Below are 20,797 nucleotides of genomic sequence, written 5' to 3'. Positions count from 1 at the left end.
CTGAGACATTCTGGCTGGTATCATCTATGGTAGAGTTTCTGGCAAAGGTACTAGCAAAGATATCTGCTTTCCCACATGGGTCATTTGTAATATTGCCATCTGAAGATTTTAGTGGGGGAATGGAAGATGACTTGTTAAAGTTATTATTGAAAGAATTAAGAGTTGACCAGAATATTCTATTGTCATTAGGGTTGTTAAGTAGTTTTGGTGCTTGCTTTTGAAGAAGTTTGATTTAGATAGATTTAATACAGCTTTTGCATGATTTTGGGTCTGGTTAGTACTTGGATGGGTGACCGCCTGGGAACACCAGATGCTGTTGGCATCCCTACGTCAAGTGGGGTTGGTGGAGGATTAGTGCCCCTCCCTGTAAAACAATTAACTCTAAGCCCTTGGCCACCCCGTGTGGGATACATGGCGTCTGGCAATGAGATGAAATTTTGCATGATTTCTAGCAATTTTAAATTGGGAGAGTGATTCAGATGTTTTCGATTTTAAGTAAGAGTTATATGCTAATGACTTTTGGGCTGTTGCTCTGGCACAATTGCCATCAAACCATTTTGGAGAGTTTGATTTTTTAGTGAATTGTTGACTTGGTATGAATAAATCCATACCAGCTAGTATTAAGTCGCAAATGTGGGACTGGGTAGAATTGGGATCACTAGAGAAGAAAGACTGCCATGAAGTGAAGTTTAGAGTAGTGTCAACTGCATATTGGGATTTGATATAACAACAGGTGCCGCCCTTGTTACGGAAGTTTGTAAGGAGATGGTAACCGGGAAAACAAAATGGAGATATATCGGTAGAGGGTGAGATTTGTGGTTCTGTGAGGAAAAGGGCCAAAGGGGATATGGACTGAAGGAAAAAATGAACTGAGTTTAAATTTGTGGTAAGGCCGCGGATGTTGGTAAAGAATAAGGCCACACCGTCACCTCTTCGCCGATGAGCATTCCCGGAAATAGCAACAGTCGCTGCCGGCACAGTCGCTTGATGGCTACCAGGAGGACCCTGTGCCTCCAGCCCTACCCTGCCGGTGGTGGCAATCCGAGGTACCTCATTTGATAGTAAGATTGCAGCGGCCATTACTAAAGATGTGAATAGAAGGTGTGATATGTTATGCACATGTAGTGTGGTGTAGACAGTTGAAGGTAGAGGTATTATGAGAGCATGCTGGCCTACTCTCTGTGTAAATGAATGCACTGAAAATGTTCAGAAAAGGGAGATGGTCAGGATCAAGTCCTGAGGGCTGGTGAAACGTGAGCTCCAGGTCTCCCTATCACCAGCTTGCCATCAACCTCGGGAGTACCGCCCTGTTCGACTGGTGCTACAATCTACTCCACATGTATTATGAATGAATGAAAAGTGATCCATTCGGTAAAATTTGAGTTTAATCATGAAATTAAGTGTCTTAGGGGTTGCACCCAAAAATACGAAAAATCTAATAATCCGAATGATTATCGGTCCACTGTCATTCAGATTAATGGATTTCTATTGTATATGGAGAGCAAGAAGCACGTAAAGAGACTAGTGAAGAGGAAAAAGGAGATAATTGGTGATCTAGTAAAGGAAAATGAATGCAAATTTCTCAGGAAATAGGAAGTTGTTCTGGAAAGAGGTTCAGAAATGTAGAAGTGACAGCAGAAAGAAATGTGAAAGTGTGAAGGATGTAAGTGGTAGATTATTAACCATGGGGATGAAGTATGGACCAGATGGACAGAATATTTTGAAAGCCTGATGAATGGGAATAGAGAGCAGAGCTTCTGTAAACATGATTGGTTTCGAGGATGTGCAGAGAAGGAATGCAGTGCCAGGAAATGTGACACTTGCACAGGTGAAGAATGCTGTGAAGCGACTGGAAAATGGGAAAGCAGCTGGGGTTGATGAGGTGTATGCAGAGATGATAAGTGTAGTGGAGAGAGTGGAATGAAGTGCTCTTTCAAGATATGCAAGAAGGCATGGATGAGTGAAAGAGTGCCAGCAGAGTGGAAAAAGGCTGTGACTGTACCCCTGCACAAAAATAAAGGTGAGCGAAGTGAGTGCAAGAATTTTCGTGGCATAAGTTTATTGAGTGTGGTAGGTAAGGTATATGGAAGAATTATTATAAAGAGAGTAAGAGAGATCAGAAGTTCTAGTGGGTGATGAACAGGTGGCTTTAGGAGTGAAAGAGGATGTCTATCTATCTATTGCCTGACGCCTCAATTCCGTTTGGGGTGGCCACAAACAAATCGCCTCCAAGTCGCCCTGTCCCCCGCCATTTCACTGCCCTGCTCCCAACTCACACCCCCCTCTCTCATATACCTCTCCACCCCATCCCTCCATCTCATCCTCGGCCTCCCCCTCCCTCTTCTCCCCTCCACCTCACTCACATACACTCTCTTCGTTAGTCTTTCACCCTCCATCCTCTCCACATGGCCAAACCACCTCAGTGTGTTCCTCATAACGCTTCCTATCACATCCACATCCACACCACAACGCTTCTTTATATCCTCATTCGTCAGCCTGTCTCTCCATGTGACTCCACAGGCTCCTCTTAAATAACTCATTTCCACTGCTCTCACTCTTGACTTGTGTCCTTCCAACAACGTCCAAACTTCACTTCCATACATTAGAGTTGGTATCACAATACTGTCATGTACAGGTAAGCCCTTAATTCACGCGAGGGTTAGGTTCCCAGACCCTTCGCGTATGTGGTAAATTCGCGTATATGTTCTGCCCTTGTGTGCACATAATTACGCATGTCTATACGTATATTACGTCTGAATAATACTGTTTATGCACTACATACTCCTTATAAACTAGCATTAAGTATTAAAAACAACAAAAATGTAACAAATTTAAAACTGAAACCAGACAAGCACAGGCGTAGGTGGAGACACTTTAGCAGTCTGGTGCACTAGCACTCACTGTCTTCCGTATGCTACGTTCTCCTTCTTTATTGTATGAACAGTTGACTCACCCCAAACATACGGTTCTGAGACAATTCACCATCAAGTCAATTCACCGTCAAAACATGGACAATTCCCTGTCATTCTATTAATATACTTATTATTGATTAATTAATACTTTGATAACTAATTTTCAGGGGGATTTTATAACTCATATAAGTAAAAAACTAGTGTACTGTACTTGCTAAATAAACTGGTACGTAAATAAATGACGGGGAATCGTCCTGACGGAGAATTATCACCGACATTCCTCCCTGAAGTTTGTCCAACACTTTAACTTTCTCTGTCAGCAACATCACTTTACAAGTCAGTTTTGGTGTGTTACCACATGCATCACTAGCACTACGCTTATGCCCCATGTTGACAGACAAGGCAAGCAATTACTGGAAGGCAGAAAAATAAGCCACAAATAACGATTTGCAAGTCATGCATGGTTCGACCGTCGGATTCAAACTGACTGTGTGGTGCGTGGTAGACCGATCTCCCAGGCTCCCACACACACATACACACACACACATACATGTATGTGTGCACATGGGCAGAAGGTAGGCATTTTTTATATTTTATTTATTTCTCTTGTATATTGAAATTACTTATTTGAATACTATAATTTTGTTTTAATTAGTGTACAAAAAATTCGTGGATAACCGAAATCACGTGAAAAAAGTTCGCGTGAATTAAGGGATAACCTGTAGTAACTTTTTCACTTCCATGCTCACTTCCCTGTTTCTTATCACTGCTTTCAAAGAACCAGCAACCTTTCTTCCCTGCTGTACCCATTCAAGCACTTCACCCTCCAAACCTCCATCCTTACTCATCACACTACCCAAGTACTTAAACTTACTCACATTTTCCAATTCCTCACCATCCAACCTCGCTGTACATTCACTGACTTCACCTCTCTCAAAGACCATCACTTTACTCTTCCCTACATTCACCTTTAGATTGCGTTTCTTACACACACTCCCAAACTCATTCACCAAGCCTTGCAGCTCTCCTTCGTCTTCACTCAACAACACAATATCATCTGCAAACAACAGTACAGGGAGTTTCCAAACACTATCCTCTCTCACCAGGGCCACTCCAACATCCACTACCCTACCTTGTACCTTTTTTATTACCCCATCCATGTACAGATTGAACAACCATGGAGACATGACACATCCCTGTTTCAACCCAACTTTCAAAGAGAAAAATTCACTTAGTTCACCATCCACACGCACTGCAGCCTTCGCACGATGGTACATACTCTTCACAGCATTCAACAACTTGTGTGGATCAAATAAAATTTGCCATAAGACAGATAGTGGAGAAGGCTCTTGAGGAGAACTATAAGGTGTTTCTGGCGTTCATGGATCTGGAAAAACCATATGACGAAGTAGACAGAGAATGATTGTGGAAGGTTTTGCCTTTGTATGGTATAGATGGTAAGCTTTTAGGTGCCGCTGAGTTTTTATGATTGTAGTTTTTTTTTTTTTTTTTTTTTTTTTTTTTTTTTAAATGTGTCCGACTTTGGGCATAGGCTTCACAGCCTGCTATCAAGGCCCAGTAGTCCTCCTACATACCATACACCTCTACATGTCACCACTTCGGCGCTAACACTCACTGTCCATATTGAATACATGCTAGGGCTGTGTCATATGGGACTGGTGTATTGGTATTAGTGGGGGTATTTTTACGACATGTCGGCGGGTCTTCTGGTAGATCAGTAAAGCCTGATTTAATGAAATTCAAATCCTTAAACTGTTCCCTGCCCCAGCCGGGATTCGAACGTGGGTCTGTTAGGACCGCGGGCCATCTCTCTACCGATTGAGCCACCGCATGTGTAAGGGTAAATGGGCATCTAAGTGAATGGTTCATGATATAAGGTGTTTCTGGCATTCATGGATCTGGGAAAAGCATATGACAAAGTAGACAGAGAAGGACTGTGGAAGTTTTTGCACTTGTCCGGTGTACATTGTAAGCTTTTAGGTGCAATCAGGAGTTTTTATGATGTAGTGAAGCATGTGTAAGGGTAAATGGCATCTAAGTGAATGGTTCACAGTCAGTGTTGGCATGCAACAAGGTTGTGTGATGTCCCCATGGTTGTTCAATATACTGTATATACTGTATATGGATGTGGTGATGAGAGAAGTAAAAACATGAGTAATGGAGAGAGGGATGGCATTGGTAGTGAATGGTGACGGATGGAATATCTCAAATTTGTTGTATGCTGATGATGCAGTATTACTTGGAAATACTGGACAAGAACTTGGTAGACTAGTGTAGAGTTTTACTAATGTCTGTCAGCATCATGCCTTGAGAGTAAATGTAGAAAAGAGTGAAGTGCTGGTTATTGAGAGAGAAGGTGTGATGTTACAGTGAGTGGAGAGAGACTGGAATTGTTGAGAGAGTTCAAATAGCTGGGTACTGTGATAGAAAAGAGAGGAATATGTGCAAATGAAATGGAAGGTGGTGTGATACAAGGAAGGAAAGTAACTGGTGCTATGAAGGCTTGATAAGAAACAGAGGCTTGAGTGTTGCAGCTGCACGAGGCTTACATGAAGGAGTGTCAGTGCCAGCTTTAACTTACAGATGTGAGACTGTGGTGTGACATGAAATTGAAAAGTCAAAAGTGAGAACAATGAGGATGGGACTGCTGAAGAATGTATGTGGAGTACAGAGAGTGGATAAGATATGAAATAATGTGATTCATGAAAGATGTGGAGTGAGGAAGTTTGTGGACACCAGAATCAGAGAGAGTGTACTGAGACGGTATGATTGTGTGGAGAGAATGGATAACGATAGATTGGTGAAAAATGTATATCTGAGCGAATTTGAAGGAGGGAGGAGGTGTGGTAGGCAACGGAAAAGGTGGAGGGATATGGTGGATGAGTGTGTGAGGAAGAGAGGTATGGAAGTCGACTCAAATTGGGGACTGACGAGATTGAGCTGGATGGATGAATGTTGTAAGAAGCACATAATCAGGGATTTGGCACCCCTTTTTAACATGACAGTGTCCGGATTGACTCTGTCGGATACATTTATGTGAAACTATGAAATTTAGTGAATGTTTTTTGGCATATCAGATAGAGCCAGGATTCCGAGGGCTTGAATGATGAGTGAATGGAAGCATGGCCCATTGGATTGGGCAGACTTGGGCTGTCTGGACGTGGCTACTCTTTTACCCTGTCATAGGGTAGGAATGGAAGTCCAGATGATGATGGTATAACCTATTTAATTTGATCTGAGAAGAGACAAGCCTTAAAGTTTTGAAAGCTGGCAGCTGATTGGATGTCCAAATGCATTCTTTATTACTGAAGCATTTTAAATTATTTTTATGGAGCCTGGTAATTTAGTGGGCAATTATGGCATTCCAGTCGGATTGAGCCTGTGCAGGTTTATATCTAAGAGGTGATTGGGGTTTATTGCTCACGTAATGGCACTCAGGGATAAGTGAGGCTGGTCACTCTTATCTTAAATGTCAGGACCAACTTGCCTACCCTCAGGCCCAATTGCTCCTCATGGGACCGTACTGGATTAGATGGTGGATGGATGGATATGGGTTTCAGTAACTGTTTGATGATTAGACTGCCCAAATAAAATATTAAGAATAGTTACTGTATTTACATACATTGATTTAAAAATGGGGCCTTACAAAGTTTACCAGATGGCCTTGATACATGTGAAGTTTTGAATTCTTTGGACAAAACAAAATACGTCCAGGTAAAGGTTTACAAATACCTTGATTCCCCCCCTCCCCATGTAAGAGGAAATTGAAGTAAATTGTCACTACTGCAACATTAAAGTATAACCCAGTAAAACTTAAGAATTCCAGTGAGAAATGACTGGTAAACACAGGTAAAGAAGCTGTATGTCACTGTCACCTTTAAATACTATACTGTATACTGCAGCCCTTACCTTGTCACAGCTCAGTTGTAAGTTGTAACTAGATACTGTATTCGAAACTAAAAAGATAGAAAACTTACTGGTGGTGCGAAAGTAGAAAGCATAATGCAAACTGATGCCACAGCAAAACACTCTTAAGTCTATCTATCTATCTATTGCCAGACGCCTCAATCCCGTTTGGAGTGGCCAAAAACAAATCGCCTCCACGTCGTCCTGTCCCCTGCCATTTCACTGCCCTGCTCCCAACTCACACCCCCCTCTCTCACTCTTAAGTAAATTTAAATATTCGTCTGCTGAGTCAAGTGGGATATCCCATGAGTGGCCTATCCCCTCCCCCCTCCCCCCACCACTACCCCTGTCTTATCATTCATTAAATTTCAGGGAATATTTTACAGGTATATTTCATTGCAACTCTGAAGTTTTACTAGGTTATATTTTACAAACTATATTAGTCTATCTATCTATCTATTGCCTGACGCCTCAATCCCGTTTGGGGTGGCCACAAACAAATCGCCTCCAAGTCGCCCTGTCCCCCGCCATTTCACTGCCCTGCTCCCAACTCACACCCCCCTCTCTCATATACCTCTCCACCCCATCCCTCCATCTCATCCTCGGTCTCCCCCTCCCTCTTCCACCCTCCACCTCACTCACATACACTCTCTTTGTCAGTCTTTCACCCTCCATCCTCTCCACATGGCCAAACCACCTCAGTGTGTTCCTCACAACGCTTCCTATCACATCCACATCCACACCACAACGTTCCTTTATATCCTCATTCGTCAGCCTGTCTCTCCACGTGACTCCACAGGCTCCTCTTAAATAACTCATTTCCACTGCTCTCACTCTTGACTTGTGTCCTTCCAACAATGTCCAAGCTTCACTTCCGTACGTTAGAGTTGGTATCACAATACTGTCATGTAGTAACTTTTTTACTTCCATGCTCACTTCCCTGTTTCCTATCACTGCTTTCAAGGAACCAGCAACCTTTCTTCCCTGCTGTACCCTTTCAAGCACTTCACCCTCCAAACCTCCATCCTTACTCATCACACTACCCAAATACTTAAACGTACTCACATTTTCCAATTCCTCACCATCCAACCTCGCTGTACATTCACTGACTTCACCTCTCTCAAAGACCATCACTTTACTCTTCCCTACATTCACCTTTAGGTTCCGTTTCTTACACACTCTCTCAAACTCATCCACCAAGCCTTACTATATTAGTAATGACATAATTTACCACAATTTGTCTGAACCTGAGAAAAATCAAGACACTCGTAAAACTTTACCTGGACGTGTTTTGATTTGTTCCGAGAATTCAAAATTTCACATGTATGTAGTTCATCTGATAAAATTAATAAGGCTCTGCTTTTAAATTAATCTACAGCTACTGCATATTGGTGAGGAATTGGAAAATGTGAGTACGTTTAAGTACTTGGGTAGTGTGATGAGTAAGGATGGAGGTTTGGAGGGTGAAGGGCTTGAAAGGGTACAGCAGGGAAGAAAGGTTGCTGGTTCTTTGAAAGCAGTGATAAGAAACAGGGAAGTGAGCATGGAAGTGAAAAAGTTACTACATGACAGTATTGTGATACCAACTCTAACGTATGGAAGTGAAGCTTGGACGTTGTTGGAAGGATGCAAGTCAAGAGTGAGAGCAGTGGAAATGAGTTATTTAAGGGGAGCCTGTGGAGTCACATGGAGAGACAGGCTGACGAATGAGGATATAAAGGAGCGTTTTGGTGTGGATTTGGATGTGATAGGAAGCGTTATGAGGAACACACTGAGGTGGTTTGGCCATGTGGAGAGAATGGAGGGTGAAAGACTGACGAAGAGAGTGTATGTGAGTTAGGTGGAGGGAGGAAGAGGGAGGGGGAGGCTGAGGATGAGATGGAGGGATGGAGTGGAGAGGTATATGAGAGAGGGGGGTGTGAGTTGGGAGCAGGGCAGTGAAATGGCAGGGGACAGGGTGACTGGGAGGCGATTTGTTTGTACCCACCCCAAACGGGATTGAGGCGTCTGGCAATAGATAGATAGAGATAGATACTGCAAATTGACTTAGGACCTCCCCCACAAGATATTAAAAAACACAGAAATCATAGTATACCAAAATGTTTGTTCATGAAATGCCATACATTAATATGAAATCATGTTTCCCCTGTTCTTCAGGACCAGTTGGATGCATTTTGGCATGGAATCACTTAGATCTCTAAAGTAATCTAAGAACATTTCTGTGCACCAAACATTTGTCAGTTCAGTCTTGAGGTTTTCCAGATTGGGTGTCTTTTTCTCTGCCATGAATTTCTTCATCTTTGCCCAGCAGTTTTCTATTGGATTTAGATCCGGAATGTTGCCAGGCCAGTTGAGGACCTCAGTCCGATTATCCTGAAGCCATTTTGTCACCTTTCATGACTTGTGACATGAAGCTGAATTGTGCATGAAAAAGTCGCACCCATGAATAGCAAAAAAATTTAACAAATGATCTTTCAAAACTTGAATGTACCAGCCACCATTCATCATCAAGTTCATGGGAAGAAAATAGAGGCCTTCCCTTCCCATTTCACCTGAGAAATACCCCCATACAATTACTGATTGTGGATGCTTGACAGTCAGCACCGTGTAAGCAGGGTCTTATTGACTATGGGAGGCAAGATGATGAACCTTGGCAGAATGCACCTGGAACGCTTGAAATGTGCTTTCATCGGAAAACATAACTTTTCTCTGCTCATCCGATGTCCAATGTGCATACTTCTTGGCAAACTGGATGCGCTGCTTCTTCATGCAGTCAGTGAGAAGCAGTTTCTTGGCTGCGGCGCGGCTTGGCAAACCCAGCTCCTTCTGCAAGCGGTGTTGGATAGTTCGAATTGAGATGTCTTGTAACAGCTGGAGATGCATTCTCTTCAGTTCTGCTGCTGTTAGTCAAGGATTCTTGATTACTTCCTTCTTCAGAAGCATATCTGTACCTCTGGAAGTTGTCCTCTTCTTTCCACCTCCATGCTTGTGCTCTGATATGACATCAGGTGGCAGGCCGTGCGCTGCAGCAAGAATCTTCATGATGGTCGACTATGCGTGTCCAGTACGTTCACAAATCGTGTTGATGAGGACATTATCCTTCCTCCATGCAATGATATGGACCCTCTTATCCCTTGAGCAGTACTTTCCAGGAATGACAACTCGACTCCAGGAAAATAACAAGGCAAACAGTAATGCAAATGAAAAAAGAGGGAGGTGCAAGCTTGGAGCGACAGTAACATATACTCCGACTCTCGCTTCTGGGCAAGCACTGATGTGCTGAGTGTTTCACCACCTCCTGCCAGCAGAGGAGTTGCCAGTTACTTCTTGCCCAAAAAATTCACTTGGTAGAGGTGCAAACACAAAGCAGAGACATACAACTCTCCCATAGCAATTCTGTGTGTAGGTCCAAAGTCAGTTTGCAGTGGGTGTATGCAAATAATTACATATAATATTTTATTTGGGCACACTTATCATGAAACAGTTATTGAAATACAGTAAACTTTTGATACAACGAACCCCGGTATTGCTAATTTCGGATATGATGAACGGCCAAACCGCGTTCGAACTTCCCCTGGATTTTGTGAACAAGGGTTGCTAAATGAGGGAGAAGTTCGGGAATCGGCCCACAGTGACAACATCATCCCTTCCTGGCACAGTAAGTGTACTTCAACAGCATCCAAGTGTACTTCAACCGCATCCCTTCCTTGGCACAGGAAGTGTACTGTAATTATACAATACTACATTACAATGTATTCTTATTATAGATGTTATATGTACTACTTCATACAGTATTGTATATCAATGTACAACTTCATAAACCATTGAATTCTCCATGTAAAACTTCATAGAGTTAATTTAGGTTATGTTTGAACACGGACCGAATGACTCCTCTTATACAGTGAACTGAGTTCGGTAATCCCTCGGAAATACCGACCCTTTGTATATAGCGAACTTTCGGATATAGTGACCCACCCCTCCCCCCAATTAGTTCATTATATCGAGGATTTATTGTATATAGATGGGGGCGCTTACCATTCACTCATTCAATGTGGTGCTACTCTCAGGTGTCCCTCCTTTCCACCTTCCGTCTTTCCTTCCTTTCTCTTCTGACACTCTTTACTTCATTCTTTCCTTGTCCTTCTGCCTACGGGTGACTTTACATTCTCTCTTCTATCTGTCTTTCATTCTTTCCTCTTCCTTCTGCCTATGGGTGACTCTACACTGAGTGACAAGCCAAATGGTTTCCTCTACACCAGGAAACCGTTTACAGTACTGCGCTGGGTGGTAACCATATAACCAAATTATGGCACCTGGTGGTTTAGTGGGTAATTGCGGTGATTCAGTCAGATTGAGCTGGTAAAGGTTTATATCCAAGGGACAGTTGGGGTGTATTGCTCACGTAATGCCACTCAGGGATGAGTGAGGCTGGTCACTCTCATCTTAAATGTCAGGACCAATATGCCTAGCCCTGGGCTCCTACGCTTCTCATGGGGCAATGTAGGACTGGATGATGGATGGATGGATGAATAAAAACAATTTAAAATGCGTCATCAATAATGAATGCACTTGGACAAGCAGTCAGCTTCCAGCTTTCGAAAGCTTAAAGCTCGTCTCTTCTCAGATCAGATTAAATAGGTAATAGTGCATGCACAATGTACTTTTCAGGAGTGTAACTCTAATATATGGAATTCTGTTAATTCAACTTCAGGATGTGGATGTGGTTGAAAAGATTAGGAGAAATACACTGAGGTGGTTTGGACATGTGGAGAGAATGGAGAATGAAAGACTGACTAAGAGGGTGTATGTAGGTGAGGTGGAGGGAGGGAGAGGGAGGGGTAGACCGAGGATGAGGTGGAGGGATGGAGTTGAGAGGTATATGAGGGAGGGGGGGGTGAGTTGGGGGGAGGGGAGTCAAATGGTGGGTGACAGAGTGACTTGGAGGCGTTTTGTCTGCGGCCACCCTTTGCGGGATTAGGGTGTCGAGCTATAGATAGATAAATAGAAAATTTTACTGCGGGTGTAGATTGGCTAGTCCATTCCCAGAGTTCCACATTACACCCATCATACATAAGTGTTCCTATACCCGATTATGATCTCTAGAGACATAAATAACTCACATTCAGCATTTTCATCATCACACTTAGTATATTAGATCACTCATGTGCTAAATGTAACACCAGCAAAAACTGAGACATTGATGAAACAGGTACCTGTATTACATAATTGCTATTCTTTACATGAATACACACAGAGACTGTTTCCAAGCCTGGGACAGTAGAATGAAATTTTTAAAAAAATCAAAAGAGCCTTATTTCTGTTTCATTTATGTGCTATGTTGCTAAGTGTTACTGGTAGCAGGGCGACTTTATTGATCAGACACATTGTGCTTATATGTTTGAAAAGTAAATGGAATCTAAGCAGTGTAAGTTTTTTCTGAAGTCCCCATTTGTTTTGCTTTCTACATCTTGCACACTGTAAGGAATTTCTTTAGGATACTATTTTTTTGATTAAATAAATTTATTTTAAATACACCAGCAACCTTGTAATTATGTGCCTTACACCCCTTTCACTCACGTATCAACAATTTGGGTGCATACTACCGCCACATGTCTTGAGATTGATGAATCTCATGCAGCGTGATTGACTGGCAGCAGCAAGGGTGTTTTCATGACATGTTGGTGAATTTTTGGAAGAGTACAGGCAACAAGCTTGGGGTTTCATTCACTTGGGACTTATCTTGGAAAGATCATATTACATCTCTTGTAAAATCTGTGTCCAGGAGATTAGGTGTGCTAAGCTGACTCCATACCTTTTTTTACCCCTGCACAGTTGTTGACTTTATGCATGGGTTTTATTTGCCCCTGTGTAGAGTACAACTCTCTTGTGTAGGGAAGCTCACCACATACAGCTCTTCTCAATAGGGTGGAGTCAAAGGCTTTTCGTCTCATTAACTCTCCTCCTCCTACTGGCTCCCTTCAACCTCTGTCTCTTCATTGCACTGTTGCATCTTTGTCTCTTTTCTGTCGCTACTTTAACCCCTTAACCACGGGGCGTCACTTTCGTGATGCTTGGGAGCAAGGGATCATACCGCGGGGCGTCACTTTTGTGATTCTGTGTTAATTTGAATTCACCCGGGCTTTCAAGTGGTGGCTTGTATCATCTATCAGTACTGCCAATGTCCAACACTAGTCAGCACTCCTAATCTCATCTGTACTCCCATCCATTGTTGACAATTTAGCCATTTCTCCCTGTTCTTGACTCCCCTCCCTACCCCTCCTCCATTACCCTATTCTTTCGCCTGCCCGGCCGTGCTACGCTAAGTAAATCTTCCCTGGAATTTTTCACTGATTTCATCCATTGAAATAAGCCCTATGTCCTATTCTTATACCAAATAGTATATACAAGAAAGAAATAAGTTAAATGAGAGTGCCATACACCTAGAAATGGCTAATTATCACCTGACAACACCTCACGTGGACTCGTTTGCTAATTTTCGCTGTTTATTTCCCCTTGAAATATGCTGTATCATCTATTTTTGTAATAAAAATATATATAAGAAAGGAAGGGAGAAGCCTAAGTGATATTTACATTCACCTGGAACTACCTAATTATTGCAGGCCACCACACTGTATTCTACGCTAAGTAAATCTTCCCTGGAATATTCCACTGATTTTATCCATTGAAATAAGCCCTATGCCCAATTCTTATACCAAATAATATATACAAAAAAGAAATAAGGTAAGTGAGAGTGCCATACACCTGGAATTGGCTAATTATCACCTGACAACACCTCACGTGCACTCGTTCGCTAATTTTCGCTGTTTATTTCCCCTTGAAATATGCCGTATAATCTATTTTCGTAATAAATTTACATATAAGGAGGGAAGAGAGAAGCCTAAGTGATATTTACATTCACCTGGAACTACCTAATTTATAATGTATTGTCTAGATTTCCTGCCAATCATTTCACTGCTATATATTGGCTGCTGTCAAGAGGCTGACGTTGGCAGTAATGCATTTCCCTAGGTAGGCCATCACCCCAGCCCACCCTTATCAGTTCTCTCTCATCTTCCAATGTGAAGGTACGTCTGTTTGCTCCTGCTAATTTCAGCCACTTTTCACCCCCATGCAAAGGGCCCTGTGACCTTTACCCCCTACTAAACCTCGTGTGGAAAGAGGTAACGGGCTGACAATCGATAAAAGAGTGACTACGATCTTTCTATTGAGTAAAACAGTGCAAGTGGAATTGTAAATAATGTGTAAATAATGTGTAAACAGCAAGTGAAAGTAATGAATGTAAATATACGTGAACAGTGGAAAATAGTTTTATAAGTTACTTCAAGTGACAGTGCATAACACAGTGTAAATAAAATAGAAATGTAAATGACGTAAATAAAATAGAGAACGTAAATAGAAATGTAAATGAGTAGTATTATAAGAGTACGAGTATATACCCTAGGAGTAATGAAAGTGAAAATTTCACTCTAGCATGTATGAATACTGTGAGTTATGAGAGTGAAGGTGAAAGTGACATTCACTCTCAATGCTAGTATACAGGACGAGAAAGTGAATGCTACGTATTTTACTGAAAGAAATTGAATCCCTACAGTGACAATAAACTAATACTACTGAAGGAAACTTATAGATAAAGACTGTAGATATATGTAAGTGTTATATAGTAATAGAAATATAAAGTGTGAGGGGTTTTATGAATAATAAATGACAGAATACCAACAGCGAACTAGCGCAAGTGGGAAGGTCATACGCGCTCGTAATTTTCATTGCTTTCACAGTGTTTTTTTTTTGGAGTATGGATCCCAAACGACTTGATAATCGTAGAGTAGTGTTTATAGCGTTAATATCTGGCTGTGGTAATCATATTACGGGTTGTCGGTAAGTGTAAAGTGGAGACTTCGTTACCCTACTTCAGAGGTCTCCACAAGTCCTACGGTAATTGACGAAGGCTCAACAAACATCCCAGGAGAAAGCTGAAGGTATGTGCCATATGCATATTTAATTTTAATATTCTAGGACTAATAACTGATTTTTGGCAAATATTTTTTGAGAGTCTGTCGGAGCCCGAATAACCCCACGTGACACACAAAACATTGGGAAACATGCCCGCGGTGTAAGGGTTAATGGCCACTGCTCCTCTGAACTGTCTGCTTGCATCCTTCCACCTCTATGATGGGTGTGTAGCACCTGTCTAGCAACCAAGTCTCATCCCTTGTCTGTCCAACTCTCTAATGCAAGAGTTAACTGTTACTCCCAGTCCTTCATTTATGCAACAAGTCATCTCTGGAATTGTCTCCCTCTGTCTGTATTTCCTACTTCCTATGATCTCCAGTCTTTCAAACGCAGTGTGTCCAGGCATCTCGAAATGAACAGATCTTGAATTTGGCTTTCTTTTATTTTTTTATTTTTTTATTTTTTTTATTTTTTTATTTTTTTCTTGGAAGGAACGGTTTCTGGGCTCCTGGCCTTTGGTTCCTTCTTTTTTGCAGTACCCCTAAAGACCGATGCCACACAATCATGCCTTTGTGTAATTTGACGCGCCAGCCTATCCCGCACAATTGATAAAGACACACACAAAACTGGGGAAGGGTAACTCCGCCCCTTCGATGATGTATATGGGATCAGACCAATGATAGCTAAAGTGTCTGGGGTGATATGCGTGATTGGCCCCCTTAGGTGGGGGAGAAGGAACTCCCCTCACCACCATCACTTTACCTCCCTCAGCCCCATTGCATCATCTCCACATTGTCCTCTCCCAACCAACCATACCCCAACATATCCCTTACAGCAGTGTGTGTGCATAGCAACCCTTCTCCCCTTTCCCTCCTCCCCTATCCCTCCCTCCTCCTCCCTCCTCCCCTATCCCTCCCTCCTCCTCCCCCCTATCCCTCCCTCCTCCTCCCTCCTCCCCTATCCCTCCCTCCTCCTCCCCCCTATCCCTCCCTCCTCCTCTCCCCTATCCCTCCCTCCTCCTCCCCCCTCCAGCCATACACACTCCACCTCCACTTTTCGCCTGGCTTGTTTTGTTGCTATGGGCTTAAACCACACAGACATTTGATGCCTAGGGAACACTTCACATTGACATTAGTTATGTATATATAATTATTTACTGTAAATAATGCATTTTCTGTACATTTTCTATTTCGCCCATGGGGGATTGGTAACTTTTTTGCATCTTTGATGGGCGATTGTGCTTAACTCTTTGGTCAGTGTGGCAGAAACAAACATTTTCAGGTGTGTAAATTCAGTCTCTTGAAATGTGGAAGAGAAATTTTTACTGTGGTGAAAGTAAAAAAATCAACCCTGTTTTGCGGCAGGAGGGACAGACCTGCTGAGCGAATTGCGTACTTTAGGGGTAAAAAAAAAAAAGAAAGAAAAAAAAAGCACATGTAAATAATGATGTAGTTGTACTGTACAGTTTACAAAATACAAGAGCATCCCAATGTTACGAGTACCTCTGTAGTTACATGTATGGAAATCTTGTTAAGTCAGTGCTTTTATATCGGAGTACATAACGTATGAGATAAAGGGTGCCCAGTGTTTGACCACCACCAGCTTACACCTACACTGCTATGTAAGGCCGTTTTAAACAAGAATAAAGGTTACTGTAGTTGCATTTAAAACACTTCAGCATTAACCCCTAAACCGCGGGGTTGTTTTTGCCTGACTTGCGTGTCTCATGGGCATATTCGCGCTCTGACAGACTCTCTAAAAATGTTTGCCAAAAATCAGTTATTAGTCCTAGAGTATTAAAATTACATATGCATATGGCACATACCTTCAGCTTTCTCCTGGGATGTTTGTTGAGCCTTCGTCAATTACCGTAGGACTTGTGGAGACCTCTGAAGTTGGGTAACGAAGTCTCCACTTTACACTTACCGACAACCTGTAATATGATTACCACAGCCTGATATTATCACTAGAAACACTATTCTATGATTCTCAAGTAGTTTGGAATCCATACTCCAATAAAAGAACACTGTGAAAGCAATGAAAATTACGAGCACGTATGACCTTCCCACTTGAGATCGTTCGCCGCTGGTGTTCTGTCATTTATTATTCATAAAAACACTCACAGTTTATATTTCTATTACTATATAACGCTTATATATATCTGCAGTCTTTATCCATAAGTTTCAGTAATAGTAGTTTATTGTCACTGTAGGCATTCAATTTCTCTTTCAGAAAAATACGTAGCATTCACTTTCTTGTCCTGTATACTAGCGTTGAGAGTGAATCTGTCACTTTCATTTTCACTTTCATAACTCATAGTATTCATACATGCTAGAGTGAAACTTTCACTTTCATTACTCCTAGTATATATACTCATATTCTTATATTACTACTCATTTACATTTCAATTTACATTCTCTATTTTATTTACATTATTAACAGTTCTATTTTATTTACAGTCACTTGCAGTAACTTATAAAACTATTTTCCACTGTTCACTTATATTTACATTCATTGCTTTCACCTGCTGTTTACACATTATTTACACATCATTTACATTTCAACTTGCACTCTTTTATTCACCAAAAAGATCGTAGTCATTGTCCATCATTTTCATTGATAAATTAGCCATTTCACATTCCACAGCAGTCACTTAGCCCTTTACCTCTTTCCACACGAGGTTTAGTAGGGGGTAGAGGTCATAGGGCCCTTTGCATGGGGCTAAAAAGCGTTGGAATTGGGCAGGCGCGAATCCGACGTGGTTTCACCTTGAAAGACGACAGTAAACTGAATACAGTGTGGTGGCCTGCCTAGGGGGAGTGCAATGCTGCCAATGTCAGCTTGGTGACAGCTGCTAATATATACGCAATGAAATGATTGGCTGGAAATCTAGACAATACATAATAAATTAGGTAGCTCCAGGTGAATGTAAATATCACTTAGGCTTCTCCCTTCCTTTCTTATACTGTATATATATTTTTATTACAAGAATAGATTATACGGCATATTTCAAGGGGAAATAAACAGCGAAAATTGGCGAACGAGTGCACGTGAGGTGTTGTCAGGTGATAATTAGCCAATTCTAGGTGTATGGCACTATCACTTGCCTTATTTCTTTTTTGTATATGTTATTTGGTATAAGAATAGGGCATAGGGCTTATTTCAATGGATGAAATCAGTAGAAAATTCCAGGAAAGATTTACTTAGTGTAGCACGGCCGGGCAGGCGAGAGGAGAGGGTAATGGAGGGGAGGTAGGGAGGGGAGTCAAGAACGGGGAGAAATGGCTAAATTGTCAACAATGGATGGGAGTACAGATGAGATTAGGAGTGCTGACTAGTGTTGGACATTGGCAGTACTGATACTAGATACAAGCCACCACTTGAAAGCCCGGGCGAATTCAAAATAACACAGAATCACAAAAGTGATGCCCCACGGTATGATCCCTTGCTCCCAAGCGTCACGAAAGTGACGCCCCGCAGTTAAGGGGTTAATGTACGACCTATAATAATGCATATCTACTGTAGTGGAAGCATAAAAATCCCCAAGAAATTCCGTTAAAAATGTATCCATGTTCACTGCCTCCAAACTGTGACAAGTGGTAGCACAAAATCTATGGTAAACATGAGCAGCAATTGAGAATAATAAACACATAAACCAAGAAATATAAATCTGTATGGAAACATACAGTAATTCACAATAACTGAATTCGTAATTATCTTAACTTCTTACATCAACACTTAAACTTGTCACATCCCATAAGAGTAATTTTTCCAAGCCCATGTTTTGTCAGCTCTTAACAAAAATCAGTCACAAAACTCTGTTCATACTTATTGCACTAAACGTGAAAACTCTTGAATTTTATTGCTACCTCAGAGTTTTTATAACTTTCTAGCAATGAGCCTGTGTACTCCTGTCAGCACAGCTTTCTCGTTATTCTGATTGTACGAATGCTATTTTCCTCTTGTTTGTAGTAAATTCCCACACTTTGTGCTACTTTATTCATTATATTTACTTTTCTTCAAGAATAAATGCCTGCTCTGCATTCATAGCACTTCCATTGGAAGGAAGAGCACTTTCTGGGTACTTAGGTATCGTAACTCAGTTAATTTGGAATTGCGTGGTTAGAGTTCTGGGATGAAATGAAGAGCATGAAAAAAATACTTCTGGACACAATGACAGTCAATACAAAAACAAGGCTGAGGCAGGCAGATATAGGACATAGGCCACGTGGGTGAGTTTGTGTCAAGGAACCCTCGCAGTAAGCCACAAAAGCACAACTCACAGGTTGTAAACGAACACAGCCATTTGGAAACCAGAAACTGTACACATACACACCCACTTTGCGTCTTCCGCACAAGTGAGTGACATTATCGTGTTGTTAAATACAGTAACAATGAGAGAAATTAAATGCTTGTACAGTATTATTGTAAGATCGTTATTTCCCACTGTCTTAAATTGTGACTCTACAACATACAGTACGAGTGTTGTTCCAACTTGTTGAGGTTGAGCAGCCCATACATCACTTCATCCCTGCTAGGGCTGGCTCAGTTTCTTTCACTGAGGCCAAAGAGAAAGCAATGGTGAAAGATGCAGGAGTGCTTTTTGAATTTTCTGTAAATGTGCTGCCTAACTGATTCTCCTATTCTTGACTGATGCTTGTATCATCAGATTTTCGGTACATGAAAACCAAAAAGTTCCATATTTGTCAGCCTCATAACATTGAAATCTTGTATATTGGTCATTTATATTACAGGATCTTAGTTATATTTTCTTAACTATTTATAAAAATTTTCATACTGGTAAGTCCACATCACAGAATATACTAATATGGTATCTTTCCTTTCCAGTGGTGGGGGTGGAAGTAGCCAGATGTACTCTCCACAGGCCAGCACTCAGTTGCTATACGTTGGGGGAATTGTACGCCGAGCAAATCTTCCACCTTGGGGCAGTCATGCAGTGACTGTCCGTGCGCTGGTCACCAGCCCTGGTACTTATAGCCTTGGATCCTTCAGTCTGACTGCGATCAGACAAGATGCATTGAAAGACAAAACTGAGCACCCTACCCCACAGCTCTGCCAGTTGCAAACAGCTGTTGTAGTGAAGCAAGCAACAAGGGAACATCAGATTCACAATGCGTGATAAATTATATAGTTGTATTGAAAGTGACATCTCTTGTGGCTGTTTATCTGTGTACAGTATTGTACAATTTCGGGAACCTGTAGGTACCTGGACATTTGTATACTTGTTATGAGTCATTCCTTTTTATTCTTCAGTCACATCTTCAAATGTTGATGTGTCTGATGTTACAAAGTGACATACCGTAACATAGGCGGGTTGTAAAGTACAGTTTGGTCAGGCTGGCTCCCAAAGTGGTTGTTACTTAGGTAGAACGAAGAGTTAGAGGCAGGGGTAAAGAGTCTTTCGACCTGGTTTGGTATATGCATTTGCTTACTTGTACAGACTGTAAATTTTTAAAATCAGTGAAAAGAACTTTACTGCTTTGCTAACTGCATGCACATTTTACTGTGTAAAGGTTAATGTAGAATACTTGTTACTGTACAATGGATGAGTTTATTGTAATATCAGTTCATTGCAGCTATTTATTGAAAATATGAAGGGCAAGCAGGATGTATGTGCAAGATCTGATTTTACTGTATATTAAATGCAATTAGCTATGTCATCTTTATATCAGACCTTTGAAAGTTCGTCTTACAGCAGATGGTGACATTTGTTGTCTTTGGTGTCTGTAGTAATGGAACTGCTGAGGTTAATGTAGTACTTTAAATTCTTTGTACTGCTGTTTCAGAATGTCATTAACCATAACCTCCATACTCAGTATAGCTGTATATTAGATTGATCAAAGCACTCATTCCCAGTTGTTCTAGGGTTAAATTTAATGCCAAGTTCTGGGCTGCCAGAGCACCCAAGCAAATGTGGTGGCTGTATAAATTTTTTGTACTCCTGCCCACTATGCAAAGTTCTTGGA

At 41.5% G+C, this 20,797-nt stretch overlaps 1 protein-coding gene across 2 annotated transcripts in view; it reads left to right on the top strand.

Moving 5' to 3' along the window:
• The window catches only part of l(3)76BDm (trafficking protein particle complex subunit 8 homolog l(3)76BDm), a 196,524-nt gene extending 175,946 nt beyond the window's left edge, over window positions 1–20,578 (top strand). For both annotated transcript variants that reach the window (XM_080281518.1, XM_080281519.1), the window contains exon 15: window positions 19,659–20,578. In XM_080281518.1, coding sequence (XP_080137644.1) covers window positions 19,659–19,950 — 292 coding nt within the window. In that variant the 3' untranslated portion in view covers window positions 19,951–20,578. The remainder of the gene's footprint in view (window positions 1–19,658) is intronic.
• The last annotated feature ends 219 nt before the right edge of the window (window positions 20,579–20,797 follow it).

The sequence above is a fragment of the Coenobita brevimanus genome, chromosome 89 (assembly GCF_032717465.1).
Source record: "Coenobita brevimanus isolate Jiangsu-jjx chromosome 89, ASM3271746v2, whole genome shotgun sequence".
Lineage (NCBI taxonomy): Eukaryota > Metazoa > Arthropoda > Malacostraca > Decapoda > Coenobitidae > Coenobita > Coenobita brevimanus.
The sequence above is the reverse complement of the archived record's forward strand: the minus strand, read 5'-3'. Positions and strand labels throughout refer to the sequence as shown.